The sequence below is a fragment of the Molothrus aeneus genome, chromosome 14 (genome assembly GCF_037042795.1).
Source record: "Molothrus aeneus isolate 106 chromosome 14, BPBGC_Maene_1.0, whole genome shotgun sequence".
Lineage (NCBI taxonomy): Eukaryota > Metazoa > Chordata > Aves > Passeriformes > Icteridae > Molothrus > Molothrus aeneus.
Window position 1 is genome coordinate 11,750,495 of NC_089659.1, and position 24,899 is coordinate 11,775,393.

At 39.6% G+C, this 24,899-nt stretch overlaps 1 protein-coding gene across 1 annotated transcript; it reads right to left on the reverse strand.

Moving 5' to 3' along the window:
• Nucleotides 1–819: 819 nt before the first annotated feature.
• On the reverse strand, nt 820–24,050 carry WDR44 (WD repeat domain 44). The gene is made up of 20 exons (XM_066559652.1): nt 23,943–24,050; nt 17,568–17,601; nt 15,080–15,154; nt 13,946–14,576; nt 13,240–13,370; nt 13,051–13,143; nt 11,983–12,119; nt 10,888–10,971; nt 10,460–10,566; nt 9,354–9,505; nt 7,807–7,945; nt 7,651–7,715; nt 6,315–6,428; nt 5,406–5,528; nt 4,324–4,515; nt 4,060–4,161; nt 3,683–3,798; nt 3,110–3,237; nt 2,339–2,470; nt 820–1,893 (listed from the first exon to the last, which is right to left on the reverse strand). Exons 1-20 carry the CDS (start codon nt 24,014–24,016, stop codon nt 1,799–1,801), a joined length of 2,724 nt encoding a protein of 907 aa, XP_066415749.1. The 5' UTR covers nt 24,017–24,050; the 3' UTR covers nt 820–1,798.
• Nucleotides 24,051–24,899: the final 849 nt, after the last annotated feature.

The window sequence follows — 24,899 nt, forward strand, 5'->3', positions numbered from 1 at the left end:
CCAGAGAAAGGCACGCCACAGTGTGCCAAGACTGGAATTAAGGTACCTGGAAGCAAAGTGATGGCATTGTATTGCATAAAGCAGCTTCTTAACTTGTATGAGTCAATAAATATGTAGAATATCTGTAACAAACCCTAGAAGTGTCTGGGAACAGCTCACAGAAATCTCACTCAGTTACAGTCTTCTACACAGATACTGCATATATTACAGAAACTGATTTTTGGAGTCACAAACCAAATGTCTTCTTGTGCCACCTCCTCAATTCTGTCAATTCAGTGGAGCTCAAAGTAACAAAAGAACCCTGAGACAGTTTAGCTTGTTTCATCCATGCAGGTATTTTCAACTCTGAGTCAAATTCACCCAACTGTGTTAACTGAAGATAATTTTATATAATGTGTGTACCATTCTTTTATCTATTTTTACTGATAATAAACCCCTTGCACCTGCCTTTCTTGTCCAAGACAATTCTATACAAAGCCATAGCCAAATTCACCTGAGTAGAAAAGAATTAAATGGTGAGTGAGACTCACTTCCTGCCTTTCATGTCTTCATTCTTCCACTAATGGGAAGGAGAGGATTCTGTGCACACTTCTGAAGTTTTCCTCATGTGAAATTATCATATAATTACTCTAAATTCTACTTTATATCCAGTTGCAGTACTTCATTCCCCATTCTTTCAGAAATAAAGGTGTGACGAGATCAGGAAAAGCAGAACTCAGAAGGTAACAAGTGCTTGCAGGATCAATGATCTCAGAAACTGGTCAAAACTACTTTAGACAAAAGGCAAATTAACAACTCAAAATGGAAAAGAAGCAACAATTTCCAAGTGTGTGACCAAGTTTAATGATACATTTGTTCTCTGAAACATTTGACCATCAATAACATTTCATGGGTTATGATACCCAGAATGTTACTTCATAGGTGTTTTATATGAATATTTACAAAGACTTTCAAAATTCAGTGGCACTAAACAAACAAGAAGAACTTAAAACTTTAAGCTACAATGCTTAAAAAATGTAAACAGTTTATTTTACATAGTTGTAAAATATAAGAACTTTCTAATGCAGCTTAACTTTATCTGGAAGGTGAATATATCCTGGTGCCCGTGAACACGGAATGAGAGAATTCTTTACACAAGTATTGTGCTCCAGTGTGCAAAAAATTATATATAAGAAAGGAATCTAAAGTCCACAACAATTAAAAGACAACAAAAAATTTTTCACGTCCTGAAGTTGAGAAATTTATAAAAACATTTACACATGGTTGCTGACCCATCAAAAACTTGCATAACTTAAAACTCTGAATATTAGCTACTACAAATTCAAGATCTTTCTCCAATGGAATTTTGTGCAAAGATCAGACTAGATTATTCAGCATTTTTCCAGCCTTCCTTTCCCACCCCAGCTCCTGACATCTAGTGGCCAGAAGCACCACTAAAACCCTTTTGATACAGGTTCCAATTCGTGCATGTATCCCAAAGGCACACACATGTGCAGACACAATTTTGTGCAGAAACCTGTGCAGGTTCACAATGACATGGCAAAACAACTGTTTGCAGAAAGTTTAGAGTCTAATGTTTGGCAGGATTATTCTTACACATTCCTCTCTATCCTACAAGCCCAGGTGTTAATAGGCACACTGCTTTCCAAGGATCCAATATTTGAGTAGCCTTAAAATAAAGATTTAAAAATAAATCAGCCTGTAACATTATTATATTAGATACTTTGCTTTTGCCTGCATTATTTATGGAATTTCAATCCCACAGTACCATAGCTTTATGCTGTCAGTTGCAAACCAACTAAGATACATTTTTCTTTTTGTTAATGAAGACTTTAATTGCTCCAGTAAAGTCAGCTGATAAAAGCACTTCTGTGTGATCTGTCTTCAGAGCTCCTTAACAAGAATGAGAATAAATTGTTAGTTCATTAAAAAAAAAAAAATATATGTATAAAAATCACACTCTCATTAAAATATATGACATCACTGTGATACCCTTCTTCCTTTATCATATTTCTGACTTCTAGCCAATACTTCAAGAAACATCTGCACTTCGTTTCATTAATGGTTGGTGCAGCTCTACCTCCTAACAGCTCCAATGTAAAAGGAACAATCCTAAAGTACTTAGGATGGCAACTGTACCCCTCATCTCACATCCTCCCTCAGCTTTTAAGAATGCAACAGCTGCCAAAATGTTCAAGGTGGAATGCTAAGTTGGAATGTATACCCGTGCCACTGCAAGGACTTTTCTTCTCAAGAAACCCCTGCCCAGATCAGAAATATTCATAGTATTTTCCTGCTCATGCCATGGTACCAAGCAGAGTTCACCTTAAACACCTACCAGAGGGGATGGTGTCTGATATCTCACAATCTTCTGCCTTACTTTCAGCTTCTTGCTTTTCAGAAGTTTCCAGTGACACCATCAGACCAGGATTCGGAGCAAAGATTGCAGAGGTGACGACTGCATTGTGCGCTTCAGAAAGACAATCCAATTTTGATTTTTTGATTACCTTGTTTCAAGAATTTGTTAATTTTACAAGAATAGCAGGCAGAACTTCTAGTAAATATACAAGAATCTCAGTGCTAGTGGCCATCAGGTAAACTCAGAATTTAAGGAACAACTGTCATTGTTCTATAATCTTGGGATTTCAGAAGATGATCTAAGTGCCCAAAACTAACTGGCAAGAGGTCCAAAATATATAAACATGGCCCACATTTTCCAAAAACAGTGTGCATGTGGAGCACATAAAAGAGCTGCTTTTTTCCCCACCCATTTTTTGTTTTAGTCTGCTGTGAAAGAGAAAGTTTGCATTTGTTTTCAAAGCCACTTTTCCATAAAGGATTATGGGTTGGTAATTATTTTGATTTCTAAAATTAGCCAGCAAAACATTACATTAATTCAAAATCTCTTACTGAAGCTGGACAAACTCTAAGATACTTTGTCTCTTGCCATCCCAAAGAGAGTCTCCTGTGAACAAGGATTCCTGTCAGGCCACCAATTACCATGCATCCTGGCAAGAATTTGTTCACAGTAAATGCATAGCAAATAAAATATTTCAATTTTCAAATCATATGAGCTTTGATAAAACAAAGATCAAAAGCTGGTATTTACCTTTAATGCCTTCCCAGAAGTCATTTCGATCTCTTCTTACAGATGTAAACTTGCTCAGGTCATGGTATGTACTCCAAATGTAGACATATTTATCTTCTGAACCACTTACAATGTAGGTAAAATCATGGCTAAAGATTCAAAGAAGGAAAAACATCACTTTTCTTAGCTGTTCAGGCATGCATTACAGCAGCTCTGCATCTCTAAACTCTGACACTAACTGGGCTACAGCCCAGGAAGTAGAGATGATTTAATCTGGGAAATTTATCTGGAGCAGGGGGGCTGAGCAAGATGATCTCCCAAGGTCCTTTCCAACCTCAGCTGTAGCACAGTTCCTGCCCTCACAGCAACAGTAATGGACACACTGTCCACAGGATGCAAATGCATTCACTCACCCACAGGAGCTCCCAGCTCATCACTCTTCACCAGAGTCTTTTTTTACCTTTGCATTCCAAGCCAAGTGACATTTCAGAAGCTCAGTTTCATGCCAATGTAGATTATTTAAACAAAACCCTCCATACTTCAGCCACAGCATTTCCCAAATCCATCAACTCCATTGTTACAAAACTGTCTTACCTAAAGCTGGCTTTGATTTGGCTGCTGCTGTTGACATAACCTTTGTACTTCATAGATAAAGACAGATCTCTTAGGTCATACAATCTGATTCTGGAGTCATTTGATGTCACTAGTATCTAGAAAAGAAAGAAATAAATTTATGAGTGGAAACAATTAGCCATCTGGAAACATTTTTTTCACCTGCACATTAATCAGAGCATAACATCATTAAAAGAATATATAATCTATTTTACCACTACTTAGTATTGTATTAGCCTAAATCAGCAAACAGCAAGGCTCATTTCAGTAGTGTTAAAAGATTTGGCACAAACTTACTAAGCATTAGATAGAAATATCAGAATTCAGTACTGGTCCAAAGCTGCACTCAAAGACAGTACCTTATTTTCTCCAGGCAAAGGTTCAATGCCAGTAATTTTTCTTCCAACTCTATTTCGACCTCTGGTAGAACGCACGTGTATTTGTGTGTGATACTTCAAGTGCTGAAAAGATATCAAAATGAGTCCAAAACTGAAACAATTGTGTAAAAACATTAGTTTGCTTCAAGCTCTAACAGGTTTGTTTCTTGGTATTTAAATAACCATGACTTCTAAATCTGTTTGTTATTTAACACAAAAAAATCCACAGCCTCAAAGTTTGTTTACCTCTGTGTCATAAAAGATGCATCTTCCATCATAGGTGCCTATCACTGCATATTTGCCATTCTGACAGAAGTTGGCAGCTGTAATCAATTTTGTCTGCCCATCTACTTCATTCCATAATGCCACTTTTTTGTCAGGAATGTTCCAGAGTCGGAGTTTTCCATCCAATGAACCACTGAGGAAGTACCTGTCATCCTGAGAACACACACAAGGTTTAATCTCCACTTGTGCTATGAGTAAGCTTCTGCCTTCCTTAAAACCTTCCCACCCCATTTCCAAACAGCTCCTCTACAGAATTTCCCAGTAAGAACCCTCAGATGAACTAATTATAACGTTTAAGAAATTTGTGGCAAATGGAATTCAAATTCTAATAGGTTTTTGAAAAGATTACACACATGCAGTTATACCTCAGGTTAGAAAATTGCTTACTGTTAGCACAGGTAGTTTCTACCCTCTCAACACTCACCCTGCCAGGAGCTGAAAGCTCCTTTCATGATTTCCCATACATCTACTAGTTCTGTATGTTTAGGGAACACTGACAAACACTGTTCTCCCACTTGAATTTTATTAATATTAGGAAGCTTGATTACAGTATTTTTAAAAATTTATAAAAAGTTGAAATTAATCTCTGGAGGCCTCTGATCCACCTCCCAAAAGTTTGATCAGGCTGTAGTGGGTTATATTCTGTCAAGTTTTAAAAATTCTCAAGGATTCTGTGGTCTCTGGACAATCTGTTCAATCTCATTATGATTTTTTCCCCACAAATATTTTATCACAATATCCCTCACTAGAAATTCTAACTTTTCACAAAGTTACTCTGCACTATATCAGCTTTGATGGTACACAGCCAACAGACAATTCACTTTCCACTTCACATGTACACATGGTTAAACCCCATGGACAGTCCTAGTGAAGTTCAGTGAAGATGAACACAAAGTCCTGGAATATTATCCATGAAGCATATTTTTGAAGTTCACAAACCCTATTATTCAATCATTTTATTTTTTTAATTTAAAAAAAAAGGGAATAGAATGTTGTAATTTTAAATCCTACCTGTCTAGAAGTAAGAGGGCAGTTACACTTACCCTTGGATGGAAAGCTATAGCAGTGACAAAGTCTATATGCTGGAAACAGCAAAGACATTCTCTTCTTGATATGTGCCATAATCTGACAGTTTTATCCATAGAAGAAGAAAGCAAGAAGTAATTCTGTGAAACAAGAGAATTCCTCAGTTATTAATAGACACAAAGTAACTGGAAATACAGAAGCAATTTGATTGGTAGAGCTTTACTAAGGCTATGCTGCCATGAAATTTTATATTTTCAGATAAAAAGGTTTATCCAAATTACCATTACTGATCAGTGCTTTCCTTAAGAGCTGTACACTGACCCTTGGTAACAAAATTTTCTGGAAGAATCTCAGTGAAAATGAATACTTGGAATGTAATTAAAGTATTCAGAGAAGAAATGGCATGACAGACCTCAGAGATGACTGAGATGCTTCAACCAGACTGTGTTTCTAAAAGTACAACTGCGTTCCCATGTGGAGAATTATCTGAATAAGTCTGATGTGAAACAAGGTAACTCTAATTTTAAAATAGATGTATGTGTTCAGCAACTTCAGAACATGTACACTTTGCACAAAAAGTGAAGCACACTGAAGACAGGAAAAGCAGTAACACCATATAACAGAAACCACACACCTCAATGGAAAACCCTCCCACTCTAAATAATTTACTTTCATTATTGAATACACAACTGTAATTGTTACTGGCTTGTTTGGGTTTTTTTAAGACCACTCTTAATTACACAAGCACAAGAAGGTTGCTCAATTTATTCCAACTATTTCAGCTAGAATAAATGTTGCCTGTATAAAATTTCTCTTAACTTTAAGGATCATTTCATATTGTTTAATTGTATGGTTCTAGCAGCAACTGACAACAGAAAATAAGGAAAACACAGAAGAACTGTGTAGCCTGTATTAAGGTGCCTTACCTTAGACCAGGAAAGATCAAGAAGATCTGCTGTGTGGCCTTTGTACTTGCAAAATGGTCGTTGACGAAATGGGGCATTTTTATCATCTGGGTCTTCATCAACTGCACTGCAAATCTATCAGAGAAATGTACAGAAATATTACCAAATATTAGATGGAAAATTTTACCATGAGGCACTTACTGCTTAAAAAACTGTAAGGACAATAACAATTTGAACAAACAATATTGCACTAATACAAAACCAAAGTAAATGTCAAGTACAATGGGCTGTGAAGCATCATCCTGGAAGTGCAAAATTATGATGTTCTAAATTTTCCATTTTTCAGCTCTTATTCAGTGGGATCAGTTTGACAGCAATTTAAGCAAACACCTGAAGATAAGCTTTTGGAACAAAGTATCTCAACCTTAAAAACTGTGTTCCACTTCAGAATATAAACTGTGAGTTCAGGTTTCCAAGTTGCTAGTGCATATCATGAATGACAACTTCCTAGTAAGAGACCAGTTCAGAATTAACAGGTGTAAAATCATAATTTTTAAAAGCCCTAGAAGTTCCTACACAAAACCTCTCCAGGAAAAAAAACTAACCCAAACCCAACCACTCAAAACAGCATCTCTGGTGTGTGTGGCTTAGCAAGCCCACTCATTTACATGAGTTAAAGAACAATTGCTGGCCTCCCTGCTTCCCCCTCTGCCAAGACAACACACACTAAATAACGCTTCTGCCAAGATGTTCACTTAAACCCTGACTTTATCATCTGTTTCTTATACTGCTGAAAGCCAAAAATAGAAAAAAACCCACCTAAAATACATTCATTTTAATGGCAAGGTTTACTACAGTATCTGGAAACTACAAGTAAGAGTGTCTGAATACTTTTTTTCAGTCATGTTCCATTTTTTTCTACAGAGATGTGAAAAATTTAAATCTGTCAGGTATCATTATGCTTCTGGGAATCCCACTGCTCACTTTGGCCTTCCTCAGAAAAAACATCAAGTCAGATGTTAACCACAAGTAATGGTCAGAGATAAAACACTAAGACAGAAAATTCAATGATGTAGGGTTTTTCCCCTTAGCAATTCACTCAGCAATCTCCTCTGGCAGGAGGCCACAGCACAGCTATGCAGATCTTGTAATGCTTTCAATTCAGTGATGGGCTTCCTTGCTTGCCCCCCTTGTACATGGAATTAATATATTTGATTGAAGACATCTATTGATATGACAGTTTGACAAAAAGACACAAGCCAAGAACTCCTTAATGTGTATTTGGATAAAGCAACAATGAAGATCTGGCATTACAAACCAGACCATCTCTTCCCCTCCCAACACCTTGTGTACCTACCCCTGCATCAGTATCAGACTTGGAAGAATTCAGGCTTTCTTGAGAGGGAGAAGGGGAGACACGGCCTGGAACACAGACAGAAACACCATGGTCAGCACCAAGTTCCCAAATACCCAGAATTTCCCCTGTTCCAGAGCTCCAGCCACGCACAGATACCTTCTGTGTTGTACTTCATGCGCATGTTATTGAAATAGTCAAAGGCGTTCTTCAAAACCCATATCCTCACTACATTGTCCTGCCCTGCAGACGCCAGTAATCGCCCACAGTGAGAAAATTTCATTGTCCAAACAGCACCCTGTCAAAATGAAGAGATTATTAAGTCACAAAAAGTGCTTTTCTGCATACCAAAAAGACATTCTACAATGTCAACTGACAAGATTTTAGACATACTCAAGATACCACAAGTAAAATAAACTGTAGATCAAGATGCTGATAAGTAATTGTTAAGACTGGTGGATTGTGTAACATATGTGCAAAAACAGTTTGAAAGAAAAAACCCACAGGGCAGATGACTGCAAGAGAGGAGTTACAGGACGTCAGCCCTACCACAGAATCCCACATAAGACTTGTACAGTTGTCTGAGGGGCTCAGAACCTCCTGCTTGTTTTGTAGAACTGACAAGTACTTGTAGTTGCACTTGAGGTTTGCATGCGTTTTTTAAAGTAGATAGAAACAGTGATTGGTTACACCAAAATGGGTACTACATATATTTGTTGTATTTATCATTGGCATGAGGGTTTTGCAAAGCCTCTGATGATAATTCTTTCTCCATTGCCAAGTCCAAAGAGTTACTTGTCAATAAAACATAACCACACAAGCAGTATCCCATTTCCTCCTGCTACTGAATAAAGAGCTACCAGGCATTTGACTCCACCATGCTCCGCCTATTTGGAGGCATTTCCTGGGTTTAAGAAGTCAAATATTGGCATGATGGAAACTAGCAGGGATTACCAGCAGGAATTGAAAGTTCAGTTGTGGATGACAACTTGGAATCTCTGGTCACTGACTGCTGTAGGTCATCACCCTCAGCCCAACACTTAGAGATGAAAGATTGCTTCCAATGTCAGACAGCATCTGTCAGCAGAAGTTTGGGAAATCAGGAATACTAGAATGTATTCCAGACTCATAGGGAAGCATGCACACTTCAAATAGTGACAAATAAGTAGCTTTTCTGCCTGATTCTCCACAGGCATCTCTGCAATATCCTATCCTGGTTTCTCCCCACCTTATCACTCTGAACCACATACTCCATTAACCTCTCCTGACTTTTGCCTCCAAAACCTAGGAAGTATTTCTGTTCAATATTGTGTTCATCCGTCCAATAGACTCATTTATTTACTGCTGAGCAGGTAAAGCTTGCTGCTCTGTGCTCAGTTCTGATAGATGAAAATAGCCTATTTCAGCCTAAAGTTGTAACTGCAGGAACTGAAAAAAACAAATACCACTTGATACCATCACTCTTCAAAGGAGAGCTCTGGAGAATCCCTGGAATTCCTAGGAATCTACATGCTTTTTACCCCCCTGAAGATCTGGGCAAACCAGCCAAATTTTCTTTTCTTTTTTTTCTTTTTTTTTTTAATGAAGTTTTTCCACAGAGAATAAACCTGACAGTCATTTTTGGAGGTCAGCAAGTAGATGGAAATGAGAAGTTGAATCTCAGGCTGAACAGATTGAGCAAAACCACAGATGGAAAAACCACCTACCATATGCTCTCCACTGAGATCCTGAACAACTTTAATTTGTTCAAAATCATAAGGTCCCTTGAAGCCATGTGCTGCTTTGAATTTAACTGGTCTTGTATAGGGCATCCCTTCATCATCACTGGAAGAGGGATCATCTTGATCTGTGTGAAAGACTTAGAGGAACACAAATTCAGCACTAGATATTGCAGCACCTATTTCATATGTTAGTAAGCTTTTTGGTAGTGGATTAGTCTTGAGTTAGACAATTTCTATAGGCAATTTAAAGATCTTAAAGTAAAAAAAGAATAGTATTGCATTAAGGTCTAAAAATACATCTGCATTAATTTTAGGCTACAGCAAATCCAAACACTGAACACTGAAAATAAGAAGAGCTATAAATTTTATAAATTTTTGTTCTGCCCCTTTCTTGGCACCTGCCTTGCATTCAGGAGATCCTGCACTAAGTGATTTCTGTCAGTTTGATGTGTGCTGAAAATGAGTCTGTTGGTTTTTTCTCTCTGAGTACACTGCAATGGCCTGGTGATTTGCCCATGAAGTACAAGAATTGCAAAAGAGCTGTGGGCAACAGCCACTGGCAACACAAGACACAGAAGTGCAGCATTTCCATGGCACTTATCTCAGGCTGTGGTTACATCAGCTGCTGCAGCACTAAAAGTCTGTCTGAAAGACACACAGATGAAACAAAAAGGGGAGAATTCAGCTGTAGTTGGGAAATCTAACAGGAGCTCATGCTATATGAGAATTCCAGTTGTAGTACTGGTTGCCAGAAAACAATCTGATTTACTAAAGTAATGAAGATAATCCCCACTTCTACCTTTGCTGGAGTAACTTTCCAAAAATGTGCATGTTTTGATATCAAAACCTCTTTCTAACAGCACAACAAAAAATCAGAGCATTAAGCTGGTTTAGTTGAAGAATTTATCCTTGTAACCTGGTTGCCTCAAAATGTCTACTAAGCTACAAGGTTCAACTCTAAAAAAATCCTATCACCAACTGCAGAACAGTGATAGAATGCAGCAGTGTATGTTCCTCTAGCAGCTTTGGTTCCTAAAAGCACAAGGATAAACCAACTACCCTATTAAAAAAAAAAAAGGATTGTCATTTACCTTCATCTCGAACACTCTTAACCTTATTAACAGCACGTTCACCGTATTCTTCAGCAAGGTGCTTTGCTTTCTTCACAGATTTGCCAAGGAACTTTTTCAGTTGAGTCCTTAAAAACAAGGGTACGTTTTCAACACATAATAAAGGAAATTTTCTTTTTTTTTTGCTACTATAATCACTAATTTTGATTTGTAATGCAACCTTATCTTTTTTCATTACTGCTTCTTAAAATAAGCAGTAAATTTGACAGCAGTCATGCAACCTTCAGTTCAACAACAGAGCTACAGGCTTATGTAATATCAGGTATCACTAGTAAAGTGATTACTCAAAAGGCAACTTGATCAGTAATCAGAAGGGAAGCTTCCTCTTAGAAAAATAAAATCTGTTTTTTCTTTCTAGGGAAATGAAAAAACATAAAACAGCATCTTACGTTTTCTGTTTTAACCTCCCTCCATCAGTGTCAGTTTGCTGTGTCTGCATTTTGTCTTCATCATCAGACTGTGCTGCATCATTACTAGGAAATACAGAAGTGACTGTTTAATGGGATATCATAATGAATCTAAATTGAGTGAAACATTAGTAAAGTAGGCCATGCATTTTAGGATCCATCTTTATTCCTCTATGTAACACATTGAAAAAACATGGACATTATTTTAATCACTTAATAAACAGGTCTTTCAATTCTTAGGCATCTTGATACTAAATCTGCATACACTCTGCAGTTGCCAGATATATTATTCCCTGCCACAAATTTCCAACTTAAGCTTATAGTGATACTTTGAAAGCTAAGAGCAGACATAATACATTAAATTACTAGGAACTGGTAACATGCCACTTTGTTCTCATATCTTGCTTTCCACAGATTAAATAAATTAATAGTTGTTAATCCTGAAATATGAGTTTTTTCACAAAAGAGTTCTAGAAAAGTGAGCTTTTCAATAATACACCAATGCAAAAAACTTTGAAGTTGTCCAATGTATAAATTCATATGGGCCTTTGAAAAGAACATCTAGACTGACATGGTATTCTAATCATTAAGTACGTGTCTTTTTCTATCAAAGATTGCAAAAAGAGTCCATTTTACAAATTAGAAGGATCTAAAACTCTATAAGAACAGGCAAACCTCAAAGCATCACCTGCACTAAAGACAACAGATCTTCAGAGAAACAGTCTCCTATGAAACACTGAAAAAACTACAGGAGGTGGTGGCACGAACAACATCCAGTACATGAACACAAAACGTGTTTAATTCAGCACAAAAATGACATTTAGTACATCAAGGGCTAACTGGAGATCAGTGGATTTTCAGATGTACTTGCTTATCAAGTTCCGGCAGGATCAGCAAGTTTTAGTTAACTTGAGAGAAATCAATAATGAGCCTGGTTCATTGAGAACTGGGAATCAGCTCAGATTAGTCAGACAGATGGATTGGGGCTCTTTTTACCTGCGTAAGAGCGGCTTCCGTTCATGCAAAAACCCTGAGAGCAACAGCATCTTGTGAGCTGAAAGCTCTCATGACTCATACCTGACATATTCTTTAGTTCTCCTCATGATATGCAAAGTCAGGGGATTAATGCCTGTTGGCAACTTTTCTTCTGCCAAACTCAGAGGTATTTCTTCACCTGTATCAAGGTTTTTTATCATTACACTTGCTAGAATTTCCTATCAAAAAAATAAGATGTGAAATGAAGAGAACTTGATTAGACTTGAAAACCTAGACCAAAACAAAAATCATCAAAACTTACAAATTATTTATCTTAATGGGTAATTCTGTAGTTCGCTATATATTTATTTTACAAAGACTAAGCTTAAATTAGCATGTTAGTGCAAACATTATCAACCACTAGACAAAGATGAACAGCTACATATCACAAGCTTCAATTTCATAAATCAAAAATGCAGCTATAGAGACATCAACCACTGCCTGACACTTTTCATGCTAATATCAAACATATGATGCAATTAATAGACATTGCAGTCTTCCCCTTTCCTACTCCAACTGCTGTATCTTAGGTTTAGCCAAAGGCAAACTTAACATACAGGGAGAAAAGGAACTGAGAACTGACTAGCACTACAAAGGAAAAGGTTTATTTGGGGTATCTCATGAATGCTTACAAAGGTTCAGCAACAGTTGAAAAAAGCTATACAGTGATAGACACAAATGAAAACTTAGAAAAGCCAAATATCATCAGGATTAGCAGAATTAGTAACTGAAGAAACTATTTTTAGTATGAGGAAGATCATTTTCCTATTGCTGACTCCTTCCCCTTTCAGACACCTGACAAAATACCAGGTTTGCTGCTGTTCCCTCCCATGAAAATCCTATGAGGTGTTTGCATAGCTACCAACATGAACTTGATGGCATTTCAGGTCTGCTACAGCTCACACCTTCAAAGGCTAAAGGCACACATGACTCAGGAGACACAAAGTTCTTAGGTGGACAAAGCCAGCTGTGCCATCCTCCCTATTTGCATTCCTGGTGACAGCATGGAGTGGTTCAGAGAACAAGGAGTGACCTGACTACAACAACTCATTTACCAGATAGGGAAAGCAAGCACAAAGGTGTTCCATGTACAGACACAGCCATAGATACCTCGTCTGTGAGCTCTCTGCCAGAGTTAGACCTGGGTCTTTGTGGTCCAAGTACTTCATTTGTTGTTTGGCCATCAGCTGCTTTCCCATTTTCCTGAAATGGTGCAGACACAGATTACATTATCTCTACTGTATCACTGAAGCAATAGAAAATGTTCCAGTCATCAAACTCACAACCATTTCCCAGTACCTGGGCAGTGACAATTTTATCTCCACTAGTTGCACTGGCCAAATCCAAGGAAGGCTGAGAATCTTTGGGCACACCTTCTGTCACTGAACTTGAAGTTAAAAGACCACCAGCTGTGAAGCTGTCTCGAGAAACTGAAAAGAGATTTATAAGAAAGAAGAGCATAACACTTGCCATAGGGATCAAACCCTAACATCACTTACAGGCCTGAACACCCTTTCTGACCAGTTTAATATTTTTTAATGATCAACTGCCACCATATATAACTTACAATTAAGTATTTCATATACAGTTGGAGGTTCAGGCATGACTTCACACCTAGGCCTCTTAAGCTTTATTAACTTCTTTTTGATAGTAATTTCCGAGTAACCCAGGACTACTCATTTTCATAAGACCTCAGTCCACACCTTGACTTGCATTTCTATGCAAATACAGACCACACACACATTTTATTTGAAGTAACTGGTTTTTAGCTTATGTATTGATGAGTAAACTTCTCCTAGCTATAGCTACAGCTATTTTAGTAGGAAGTCTTACCTTACAAGAAAGCAGAAGGGTATTACTTCATTGTAATAAGCTAAGATTGTTGCTTGATTTTTTACCTATCAACTAAACTAAAAATCACAGGACTGAATGATCCTTCACTCAAAACACAAAAAAAAAATGATACCCTGTAGATAAATAAACCCATCTAAACTAGAATACTTGCCTTCTAGAACAGGTTTTTGCACTTCAAAATCCAGTTCACTCTTCTTCTTCCGGGGGGGTGGGGCTGGCCGTGCAGGGGGGGGTGGTCTTGGGGGAGGGACATTGCTGGGAGGGGGGGGCCGGGCTGGGACAGGTTTCTTTGTGCTGGCAACTATGTCAGGCTCTACAGTCAGCTGCCGTGGGGGCTTGGCTGGGGGCATTTCTTCTGTTGTAGAAGGGTCTTTGGTAGGTAAATCTGAAGCCACTTTTTCTAAAGTATTTGTCTCTTTCTTGTCTGTTATGTCCTCTTTTTTTGATGTTTCTCCTTGTGCTTCAGTTTCATCCATTTTACGGTCAGTTGCATTTTTTACTTTTGTTGGTTTGTGAGATTCCTCTTGGTCAGAACTAAACAAAACCTTCCCAGACTCCAATTCAGTGTCCTTACACGCACTCTGATCCTCTGGTTCTCTAGTGTCTTCTGGTAATGGTATTTTAGCAGCTAGTACTTCTGGGACATCACTAATGATACCTGCTCCAGAAATCCAAGCATTTGTATCTGAAGTTGGAACAGTCAATTCATTTCCTCTAGAAGCTAAAGCATCATCTTCTAGTTGTTGGGCCTTCTGGCTTTCTTCTATAATACTGTCAATAATCTAGAGAAACAAAACAAAACAATTCTACCCGTCAACAGCAGGCACTTCCTGGGTACACAAATCAGTCAGCAAAATACCCACAAGAACTCTTCCACTGAAGACTTGTTTTGTATACAAAATGCAGTTTGTTAAAAAAGGAGACCAGAACCTTGGTGCAGAAATGGGCATTTTCAAAAGATAAAACAAAGTAACTCATTTCCAGTCTTCTTCAATATACTTGGAGAGAAAACAAAACTACTTTTTATTAGGAAACAAAAACTGTTCACTCTTCAGTTCTCATGTACTGCTAAATATGATCCTGTAAATTACACAAATAATTCAAAACTGGTGAATCCTAAATATGTTTTTAGAACACTTAGTTTGATTTTTACCCTTTAGATGAACATTCTTACTAACATTAACAACCAATTTTAACCTATGGTAGTTTCAGGATGAATATTGATGATTAAATGGTTTAATATTTTTTCTGTGATGCTGGAAGCTCAAAGCAATATTTAACGAACCTCTTTTGAATCATCTTGTTTCATTTCTCGTACAAATGTTTCATTTCCAGCTTTGTGTAGTTTATTGTCCACATCCTACAAAAGAAAACATCATAAGACGATGGTTCTAACTTCTTCAGTAAGATGATCTAACAAAAATACAGCTCCAACAAATTCAATAGCATAAAGGACAAGAAATCTGACACATTTTCACACATTACTGCTGTCAGATGTTTAAACAGTAATGCTCAGTACACATGAGAAGTATTTCAGAGTCATGCACACTGCAACAAAATAGGCAGTTATATATGAGAGGCTGCAACCTCAACTAAAATCAAACTGAAGGCAGCATGAAGTTCAGAGAAATAAACACATGTGATAACGTGCAGCAAGGAAATTCCATATTAAAGTATTTTCTCTTTTCCTCATCAGCTTTTAGGAAAGGATGCAAGAACTGTGTAACAGCCACATATAGTAGAAACTATTCAGAAATTTCCAAATTAAGGCAGGCAGCTCTATCAAGTGGTCACAAATATGCTTTTGAGGTTCTAACATGGAATCTTACACTCTACAATTATTCCTAGTGCTCATTGCATATTTTAGCCATCAGTCATCTTCATGCAGATCCTTTCAAAATCCAAATAAGCTGAAAATATTTCATTTGTGAGTAAACATTTTAATCAATTCCTGCAAAATTTTAGGTTCAGAACCATAAATAGTTTTTACCATAGGATACAGCTCTAACCTCAGGAGATACAAACCAGTAAGAACTTCATCATACCCCTTCTCTTCTACATTAATTATTAGAATGCTAAAGAGTTTGCATTAGGGAAAAAAACCCTTTAAAGACCATCCAGTCTGATGAAAGGCCACAACATCACATCGTCCATAAGCACATACATCAGCAATATCTAAAATGGAACCTGATGGAATCCTTGACATTGGAAGGGATCTGCAGAAATCCAGCAGCCCTCAGAGCCAACTAGAACAGGGTATTTTCAATCATTTGTCCCTGTTTATTATTTAGAGTGACTGTCTAGTACAGATATTAAAAAAAATTCCTCCTTAGACTTTGTCTAGATTCTCAGACAACCAAACAGAACACCTAGAGCATCCTAACATATTATGTTTAAAACTCCTCCCTGCCCCAAACTCTTGCAGACATCCATCTTGGAGAGTTCTGACCTAAAGAAATGGCATATTGTGCAAAGACAGCTGCAATTACAGAAAAATTCTTCTTCCCTCTCCACTCCCTCCCGCCACAAAGCATTTCTAATCTAAATGCAAGCTCTACTTTGCTTTATTATTAAAGTTTATCTTCAAATGTATGATGACATAAACACTTAAATGTAATCAGTGCCTACAGAAGGCTATTATATTAATTTCCAATTCTGTTGACATTAAACTCACACACCTATTAGACTTCGGACTTAGGAAATATTTCTTACCCATTCCAAGACAAATGATACCATTAGTCACACATTCACTGAACTGATATGATACCAAGCACAGAAGCTACTACTTTTTCCACCTTCAGAAATTTAGCTTTGAACAAGTACTTCAGGAAGATACTTCAAAAAATTCAATAATCAAATAGCAACATAGGGAACTTCATAGCTAATAATTCATGAAGACATTAAAGTTAGTTTTGAAGTTCATTGATTGCACACAGTTTAGTGAGAATGATAAAACAACATTGCTTGAAAGGCTTACACATGTAATACTTAATTATTAAAGGGACATTAAACAGAACACAAAACTGGGGGTAAGGCCCTGTTCCCTAAAGAGGTATAGCAAGATTTGGTATCACTGGTAAAACACCATTGATTCAGAGCAGAGTACTGCTGACAGCTCAGAAACACTGGCTTCACTAGGATTTCCCAACTCTCTGCAGACAAACCTACAAGAAGTGTTGTACAGCAGCACCTTTGGCCCTTGTGAGAGCAGGAAATGAGTGTTATTTGCACAAGGTTCCAGCTCCTCACCTATTCACTGTGTGCTGGATTCAGCCTTGCTGTCACTATGCACAGAATACCAATTACCTGCGTGGGAAGTGGCAACGCTGTCTCATTAAGCTAAATATAGTGGTTTATCTTCACATAACCCAGAGGGGAGCCTTCTGAAGTACAAATATTAAGATTTTCCTTATTTTGGAGACAGAAGAGAGCACAATCAACTATTTCAAATAAATCAGGAGCAAAAGCCAGGTGGCTGCAGAGCCTTGCTTACTACTCACTAATGAGTTAAAAGAGCACAGTTTAGTGATCACATACAGCTTAATTAAATTGCACATACACATTTCAGAATAAAATGAGCTTTGAGACACTGTAACATACCCTAAATAAATGGAAAGCTGGAATTTCAAGACTAGCACAATTGCTACATACAACAAGGAAAGTCTGTAATTTCCTCTGTGTGCAGATGTCAGGGATACTGTAGCACATTAGGTGGAAATACTCAACACTGTGCTCATCAACAAGCACTTGACTGATTTTAAGAAGAAACTCACCTTTACTACATGGGTTCCAACTTTTGTTGGTGACCTGTTAGAAAGAGAAGACAGACTTAGGTAGAGTTCACAGACAGGAAGCTTTGTTTCAAACAGTCTATAACTCAGCCTTCCTTTGCAGGAACTATATACTTGATAATTTGGATGAGCAACAAAGTGAATGTTTTTCACATCGCTTCTATAGAAGTTCCCTACTCTATACCAAACACAAATCCACAGCTTCTACAGATTCTGAGAGTTTGTCAGCAGAATCTTCTAGGAATCACCTATCACCCTTTTCTAGTAAAAAGTTGTTATTCCAAGTACAAAACTAAAACCATCTTGCACTACAGAGAATTCAAAATTAGCACATGTATGCCAAGCACTGGGTGGACATTGAAGAAACAAAAAATCTCAGAGAGCAGAAGCACAAACACTCCAGTACTGTGCAAATCTAGTGCCTGAATCCTGATCCACAGAGTTAGCACTATCACAGCCACTCTGCCCTTCAGACTCCGTAGCAAACCTAAGATCTTGTTTCTAATCAGGACATTTGGTATAAATTGAGACAAAATACATTGTAACAGGAAGGAACTGGTGTGCACTACTTTCCAAAACACTCACAGTGAAACAGTGATACAGCCTTAGCAACCACTCACACAGCACCTCTCATTACACTAATTACATGAAAGAACGAGATATCTTAGGGGAATGGTATCAAATAATTACTTCTTGTCAAGTCAATTCAATTAGTGGATGGTCAGCTCTTATTACATCCTGAACTTACATCTACAAGATTTTCAGAATTCTGGAAGATATTTAAATATTGAGTCACACTGCTTACTCTGACTACAGAATCTTGCTGATACATAAAGGAAAGGTTGGACCAGATGATTTTTCCAGGCTGCTTCCACCCTGAATTGTTCTATGATTTTATCAGTTTGTCAGTCACAAGCAGAGACAAAGTTGCAGATTAATTCCTTAAAAGCTTACTACCAGAACTGCCTGGATTGCACACAGATCCCAGCTGACCACCAAGATCAGGGACACTCTGAACCCCAAGTATCACCTGGCACCAAGCAATACAGACAAATATTGAGATCTCAGCCTCATATGCCCCTCCTGCCTCCAAAATAATTTTAAAGAGCAATACTTCCTGAAAAAAACCACAACTATTTCCAATTGTTTTTTAAGAATTTCAGCTCTTCTCTTTACCATCTGGAAGCATTTAATCACAAAAAAAGCAAAGATCCCATTTCTACAGCAGAGCTAAGTAAACAAGAAAGTACAGTGGATTGTTACATAAACACTCTATCATTGCAACTAATTTAACACGCTACACTAAGGTGCTTCTGTCCCAATATCAGACATTGATATTGACATTGTTTTGAGGTATAATCCTCCTAGAAAGATCTAACCTCAATGTGCAAAAAAAAAAGGAGAAAAATTAATATTTTGGCCAGAAAAACAAGAACATCTTTTGTATCACAAAATACATTGCTGGGAAAGGCCTCAGCCTGTGTAGGATTTCTGGTTACTGAAACATTTTCGGTTCCACTATCAACTCTGGGATTTTCTTAGGAGTGGCAGAAATGTGTCACAGTTCATTAAGTCCATGAGATGACTTTAACAATGAAATATATTTATAATTACAGCATTAATGCCTAGGCTTCAGCCAGGCTCCTATTTTACAAGACACCGCTTAACAACCTAAATAAGACGAATCCCTCAACTGCAAATAGATATTTCAAATGCAAATAGATATTTCAGTTTTCAACTGTGACACTTCCCTCTAATTAGCCCCTCACTTCTGGTACAGGCAACTCATTCCTACACTGGTTACACAAAATAGGAGGTTCAAAAGACACTGCTACTGTTTCAGACTTCTCCAGCTAGTTTTGCAGAAAATCTGCACTCAAACAAAACCAGATGTTACTTTCCACGCTCAGGCTGCTCAGCTACCTTGGGAAAAAGGTGCTTGAGTGATAAAGGTTACAGAACTAGCAGGTGTAGAACATAACATGGTGCTGTTAGCTTGACATAACCCACACACACAATTTAGGAGAAGCTTTACCATGGAATTTACATGCTTTTAAAATACTGGAAAGCTTCCACAACTGTTTGGCAAAACCCCCACTTTCAGATCAGTTTGTAATACAGGCAGGTAAGTTCAGTGCCTTGCCTGAGAGGATTTGAGCTGTGTGTCTGTCAGCAGCAGGGCTCCCAGAGTCGTGAGCAGTTACTGCTTATGTGCTACTACATTCACACAGAGTCAGCCAGCTCAGTCACTGAAAGCTCCTGCAGTTCAACACGGCTCTGGAATGGTCTTTCTTCCCAGCCACCTGAGCTTACAGCCTTCTGCATGCCCCTTTACTTTAAGGCCATTCGTTTTCTGGATGCAGTGTATAAATCCTTGCATTTTTAAAGAACATATATACAATGGAAAAAGTGTCTGAAAATATTTACAAAAGATCAACCCAAAGATCAAATATTGATTTGGCTTTGAAAGGTCAGGCAGCACATGAAAACTGATATATGCCACAGAAAACATAAGGCAAAAACTAATCTGGTGTGAACATTTACTAAAAGGTGGGATTTATAAACTGATAGCAATACATCTTCTAGACTGCATTTCACATAACTTCTAAATTATCTTACATTACACCACTTTTACACCAGTTTAACAAAGGAAGGCTTCAAGGTTATCTACAAAGATTAAACACAATTCAAAAAAATACCCCATTTCACCTGCACAAATGGATGTCTGATTAGTCTGAAAGTCAAACAAACTCACAAAGAAACTTTTTTTTAAAATTGTTTATCCCACTATCAAATTCATCCTGACAGTGACCAGACCACATTAAGCTCCCATTCTTAATATCAGGGAGCTCCAGCCTAGCACCTGTTTGAAGAGGGCTTAACATTTTCAACATGTTGTTGTTCAGTTTTGTGACAGAAAACAAAACACTCAGCCCTTCAAACAAAAAACAATGTGAGTACTGGCCTTGAGCAAATCCCAAAGCAACAGCGCCTGCCTTCCTGGAGGATGTACATTGTTACACAACAGGTGTGCCAGCAAGCAGATGGGAAGGTGTTTGCAGTGCCCAGAGCAGCTGTGCCCTGCTCAGAACAGACAGGCTCAGCAGCCAGCCCAGGAACTGCCTTCACCCCTGTCCTGCACACCGTGTTCCCTCCAGCCTGTGGCTGCCCTGGAAGCTGTAATTACTCCTGCTGCAGCTCTCCATGGCAGTCACACCTCCCAACCTACAGGGATTCACTGCTGCAATGCATGTCTGGGCTGCCCTGGGGGAGCTCAGCAAACTCTGAGTGCAGAAATGCATCTGCAGCACTGAACACAACCAACACTTCCCACTCCATCTGTTTGCTACCACGATCAGCTTTGCACGTTGGCTGTAACACTCACACACACAAAAATTGCACTAAAAATCTCCCACATGTCAATGGGGCACAACTTTACCTTACCTGTCTTCCTACACAGAGGAACATTACATTCTTCAGGAAAAGCATCAAGGCAACTTCTAAAGTACAGGACTATTGAAGTTACAAGTTAAGAATTTCAACAAAACAGAGGGCATTTCTCATTACCTACACCATCTCTTCCATTTGGTTTCTCATAACAATTTTTAGGATACAAGCATTCTAGGAACAAACTTGCCCCCTCACTGTTAGGCATATGAAGTCCAAATGATTAGGTTTAACAGTTCTTGATTTCAGAGTGGGTGGATCACTTTTCCTATAAATAAAATATAGAGGGTCTGTCACGTGCCTGCATCTAACCAAGTGTGCCTTACTTCATATTTTCCTTCTCTCAAAACTGATATCGTCCTGCATGGGACTGTTCAGGCCTCTACATTTCAGCATCTTTTCCTAAATTCTTCCATGGTTATAGTGCTTCTAAAGTGAGTGACATAGGGGCATCTTCTGTCACACTACCTCTCCCTTTTTACTCTGGACTTAGTTATCCAACAAATGGACACCCTCCACATGTCAAAAGTAGAATTACAAATAAAAGGCAAGATCTAGAGCAGAAGGGAAGCACACAGGCCTTGCCAGAGGGCATACAGTAATCTCAGAACATCTCCAAACACACCTCACCTTAGAGAAGTCATCACCCCAGATATGCTACCCCAGGAACACTACCTCAGACCATTCTAATCTGAAAGAAACACTTTGGTTTCTGTAATTTCTGCTAACTAGTTCTTAAAAAGCACCAGCTACAGATGTAGTCAAGGATAAGAATATGGTGCTTTCCTTGAGTGGGACTCAAGCATCAGTAATTTAATGACTTAACAGTGGGAATTGGGAGCCTACATCCAACTTGAAAACTCCACTCTTATAGACCAGACAATTAATAAAGCAAGTAAACAGCAAAGAAGTCAGCAAGCTGACATGAACACTTGGCACCACTTTCAGAGTTTCTCTATCAGCAGCTATTAAACTTCCCCACATAGAACAAAGGCTAGGGAGGGAGGAAGCTACAAACCTCACATTTTTAATGAGGGCAAATGTATCTACACTGCTTTGCTGCAAACGAGTGCTGCCAAAAAGGACTCCCAGCTGATTTTACTGATCATCAGAACACTGAATGCAGGAGGAAATATCTGAAACTGCAGAGGGCAACATGTACTTGTTTTCAGTTGCCTTCCCTGCAACAAGAAGGTTTTGATTTTTTTTTAATGTGGTCCCAACTCAACATCATTACACAGGCAAAATAATATACCAGCCTGCTTCCTAGAAGTGCCCAATGCATGTGTGAAATTAGCTCTTATGAAATCTCAAAGCTTATTTTGAGAAAATACCATCCATATTGTTAGATTCAACAACAGACTGAATTAGAGACCAGCAGCTGTACTGCAAACTAAGCTCACAGACATCACCTCCTTACTTGACTCAGGCTCACAGAATTCTATTGACTTGCATCAATGATGCATTGACACAGGTTATGGAAGAGCACTAGAGAAATTAAAAGCATCTTTCACTTTTATTTCTAGTGAGTGACTTCATTAAGTTAGACTGATCAAGTTCTGCTTAGATACAGGTGGTGGAAACCTGCAAAGCCAGGACACATGCCATGATCTGTATCAGACAAAAGGTGGATGTGCAGTTGGGCAGATTTAACAGCTCACTTCTACCAAACAGTCTGCTTCCCCTTTCCTGTCTGTGGTCTCTAGTCACACTAATCCCTCACCTTCACCCTCTCCGTCCCAACCTTGACAGGCTTCAGCTGCTTTAACTTATTGAACAGTTTTTGCTGTTTCTAGTTTTCTGCTGTTTACTTTGAGTTAATGGAACTCAGAGAAGAGCTTCATCAGTATTCCTAGCAGGAGGTAAGCAGTTGGAGAAAAACCTCACTTCAGTACAAGCACTGTGAATCTGGCTTATCACATCTTGCAGAACTGTATGCTAAGATGTGCTTTTCACCAGGGTACAGCTAAGTAGCTGAGCTCAGAAAAACTTTAATACAGGATCTGAAGGTGAGGAGAAAAGATCTAGTCTTTCCTTTCTTGTAGGCATCCAGTGACCACTGAGTCGCAGCTTAAAACAAGTTCCTTGGTCCAGTATTAAAGCTTCAAATGGATCCCACAATCCATACCTATTACTCTATAAAGAGGCCATGTGAAACCTCATCCTACCACGTAAAATATTGAAGAGGTTTGGTCCAGGCTACACGAAAACCAGAACTGATACAAGGCATAACCTGTCCAGCACACAACCAGAAAGAGATTTACAACAAGAGGGGCAGATTTGGCTGACACCAACAACAGTGTCACGGTTCGTTCTGAGGCAGCAGCACTGGGACAAACCCCACAAAACGCTGGTAAACCTTCACTACATGGACCAACTGGCTTAGGGCAAGGAACATCAAAGCGACACCGAATCACAGATTTGTCAGGGTTGGAAGGGACCTCTGGAAATAATCTAGCCCAGTCTCCATTAAAAACAGTGGAAGTATTAAAGGCACCACTCAAAACAGAGCACGGAGCACACCAGAAGTTGTTCTTCTCGCAGCAACAGCTGCCTGTTGCTGACGAAGCTCGCTGGCTTCTCCTTCCTCAGAAAATCTGTTACTTTTATCGCATTTCAGGGATTATTCTGTCGATGCCGATGCCATCTCCGCCCGTCTCCTCCCAGCTCTACACCCGCTCCCGCCTCAGGAAGGCTGGTATGAGCTCATCCTCCCTCTCACGGCCGCCGCCGTCCGCAGCAGCGCCGGGCGAGCCCCGCTCGGTGCCCGCACCCTCCGCGCTCCGAGCGGACCCCGAGCTCCAGCGGGGGCCGCGGCCCCGCTCTGACCCCGCTTCCCCCCCGCACCCCCGGGAACTGCCCAGAGACGGCGGGGCCGCGCTGAGAAGAGGGAGGGCAGGGCGAACTCACGGCGCGGGGGAGCCCGCGGGGTGCACGTCCTCGGGCGCATCGTAGAACTCCTCGGTGTCGCTGTCGGACGCCATGGCCGGGCCGGGCCGCCACCTCCGGGCACCGCGGGCCGGGCGGCGCCGTGCGGGTATCGCGAGAGCGGCCCGGCCCCGCCCCCGCCCCGCGGAGCGACAGAGGGCGGCAGGGAGGGAGGGGCTCCCCCGCGCCGCACAGCGCCCCCTGGCGGCCGCCGTCAGGGCGTGAGGGGGAGCCGCCGCCGCCGCCGCTCGGCCTGTGCAGAGCCAGCGGATCCTAAAATCACGGAACCGAGCGGGTGGAGCAGACCTCGCGGTCACCGAGTCCAGCCCATGGCCCAACACCACCTTGTCTACCAAAGCGTGGCACCGAGTGCCGCCTTCAGTCTTTCCTTAAACACCTCCAGGGCCGTGACTCCATCACCTCCCCGGGCTGCCTGCTCCAATATGGGATCACCCTTTTGTGAAGAAATTCTTTCTAACGTCCAACCTAAACCTCCCCTGGCGCAACTTAAGGCTTTGTCCCCTTGTCCTGTTGCTGGTTCCCGGTGAGAAGAGTCTGACCCCCACCTGGGTCTTTTCCAGCCAAAAGATTCTGTGATAACAGCCAGGTGATAGAGAATTAAGATAGTCTACTAGACAAAATGACAAGAACGTTTTAAACGGTTTTTTCTCATTAATTTCTGTAATGAATGCTTGAAACCGGCAGCAGGAATTAAATAATATAGTTCCTTATTTGTTTTTCCAAATATTTTCCTTCCATAAATTTTCATCTATCTTCTGGTTGGTTTTGACCTCTCAACTAATTATGAGTAATCAACAGCAACTCCCAGAGGAAAGAGGCTTCCCCTTGAAACCTGCATTGCTTTTAATATTTGCTCAGTAATACATACCTGTTCCTGAGCCAAAACACTTAATCAATACATGCGACCGTGGCAGGCTG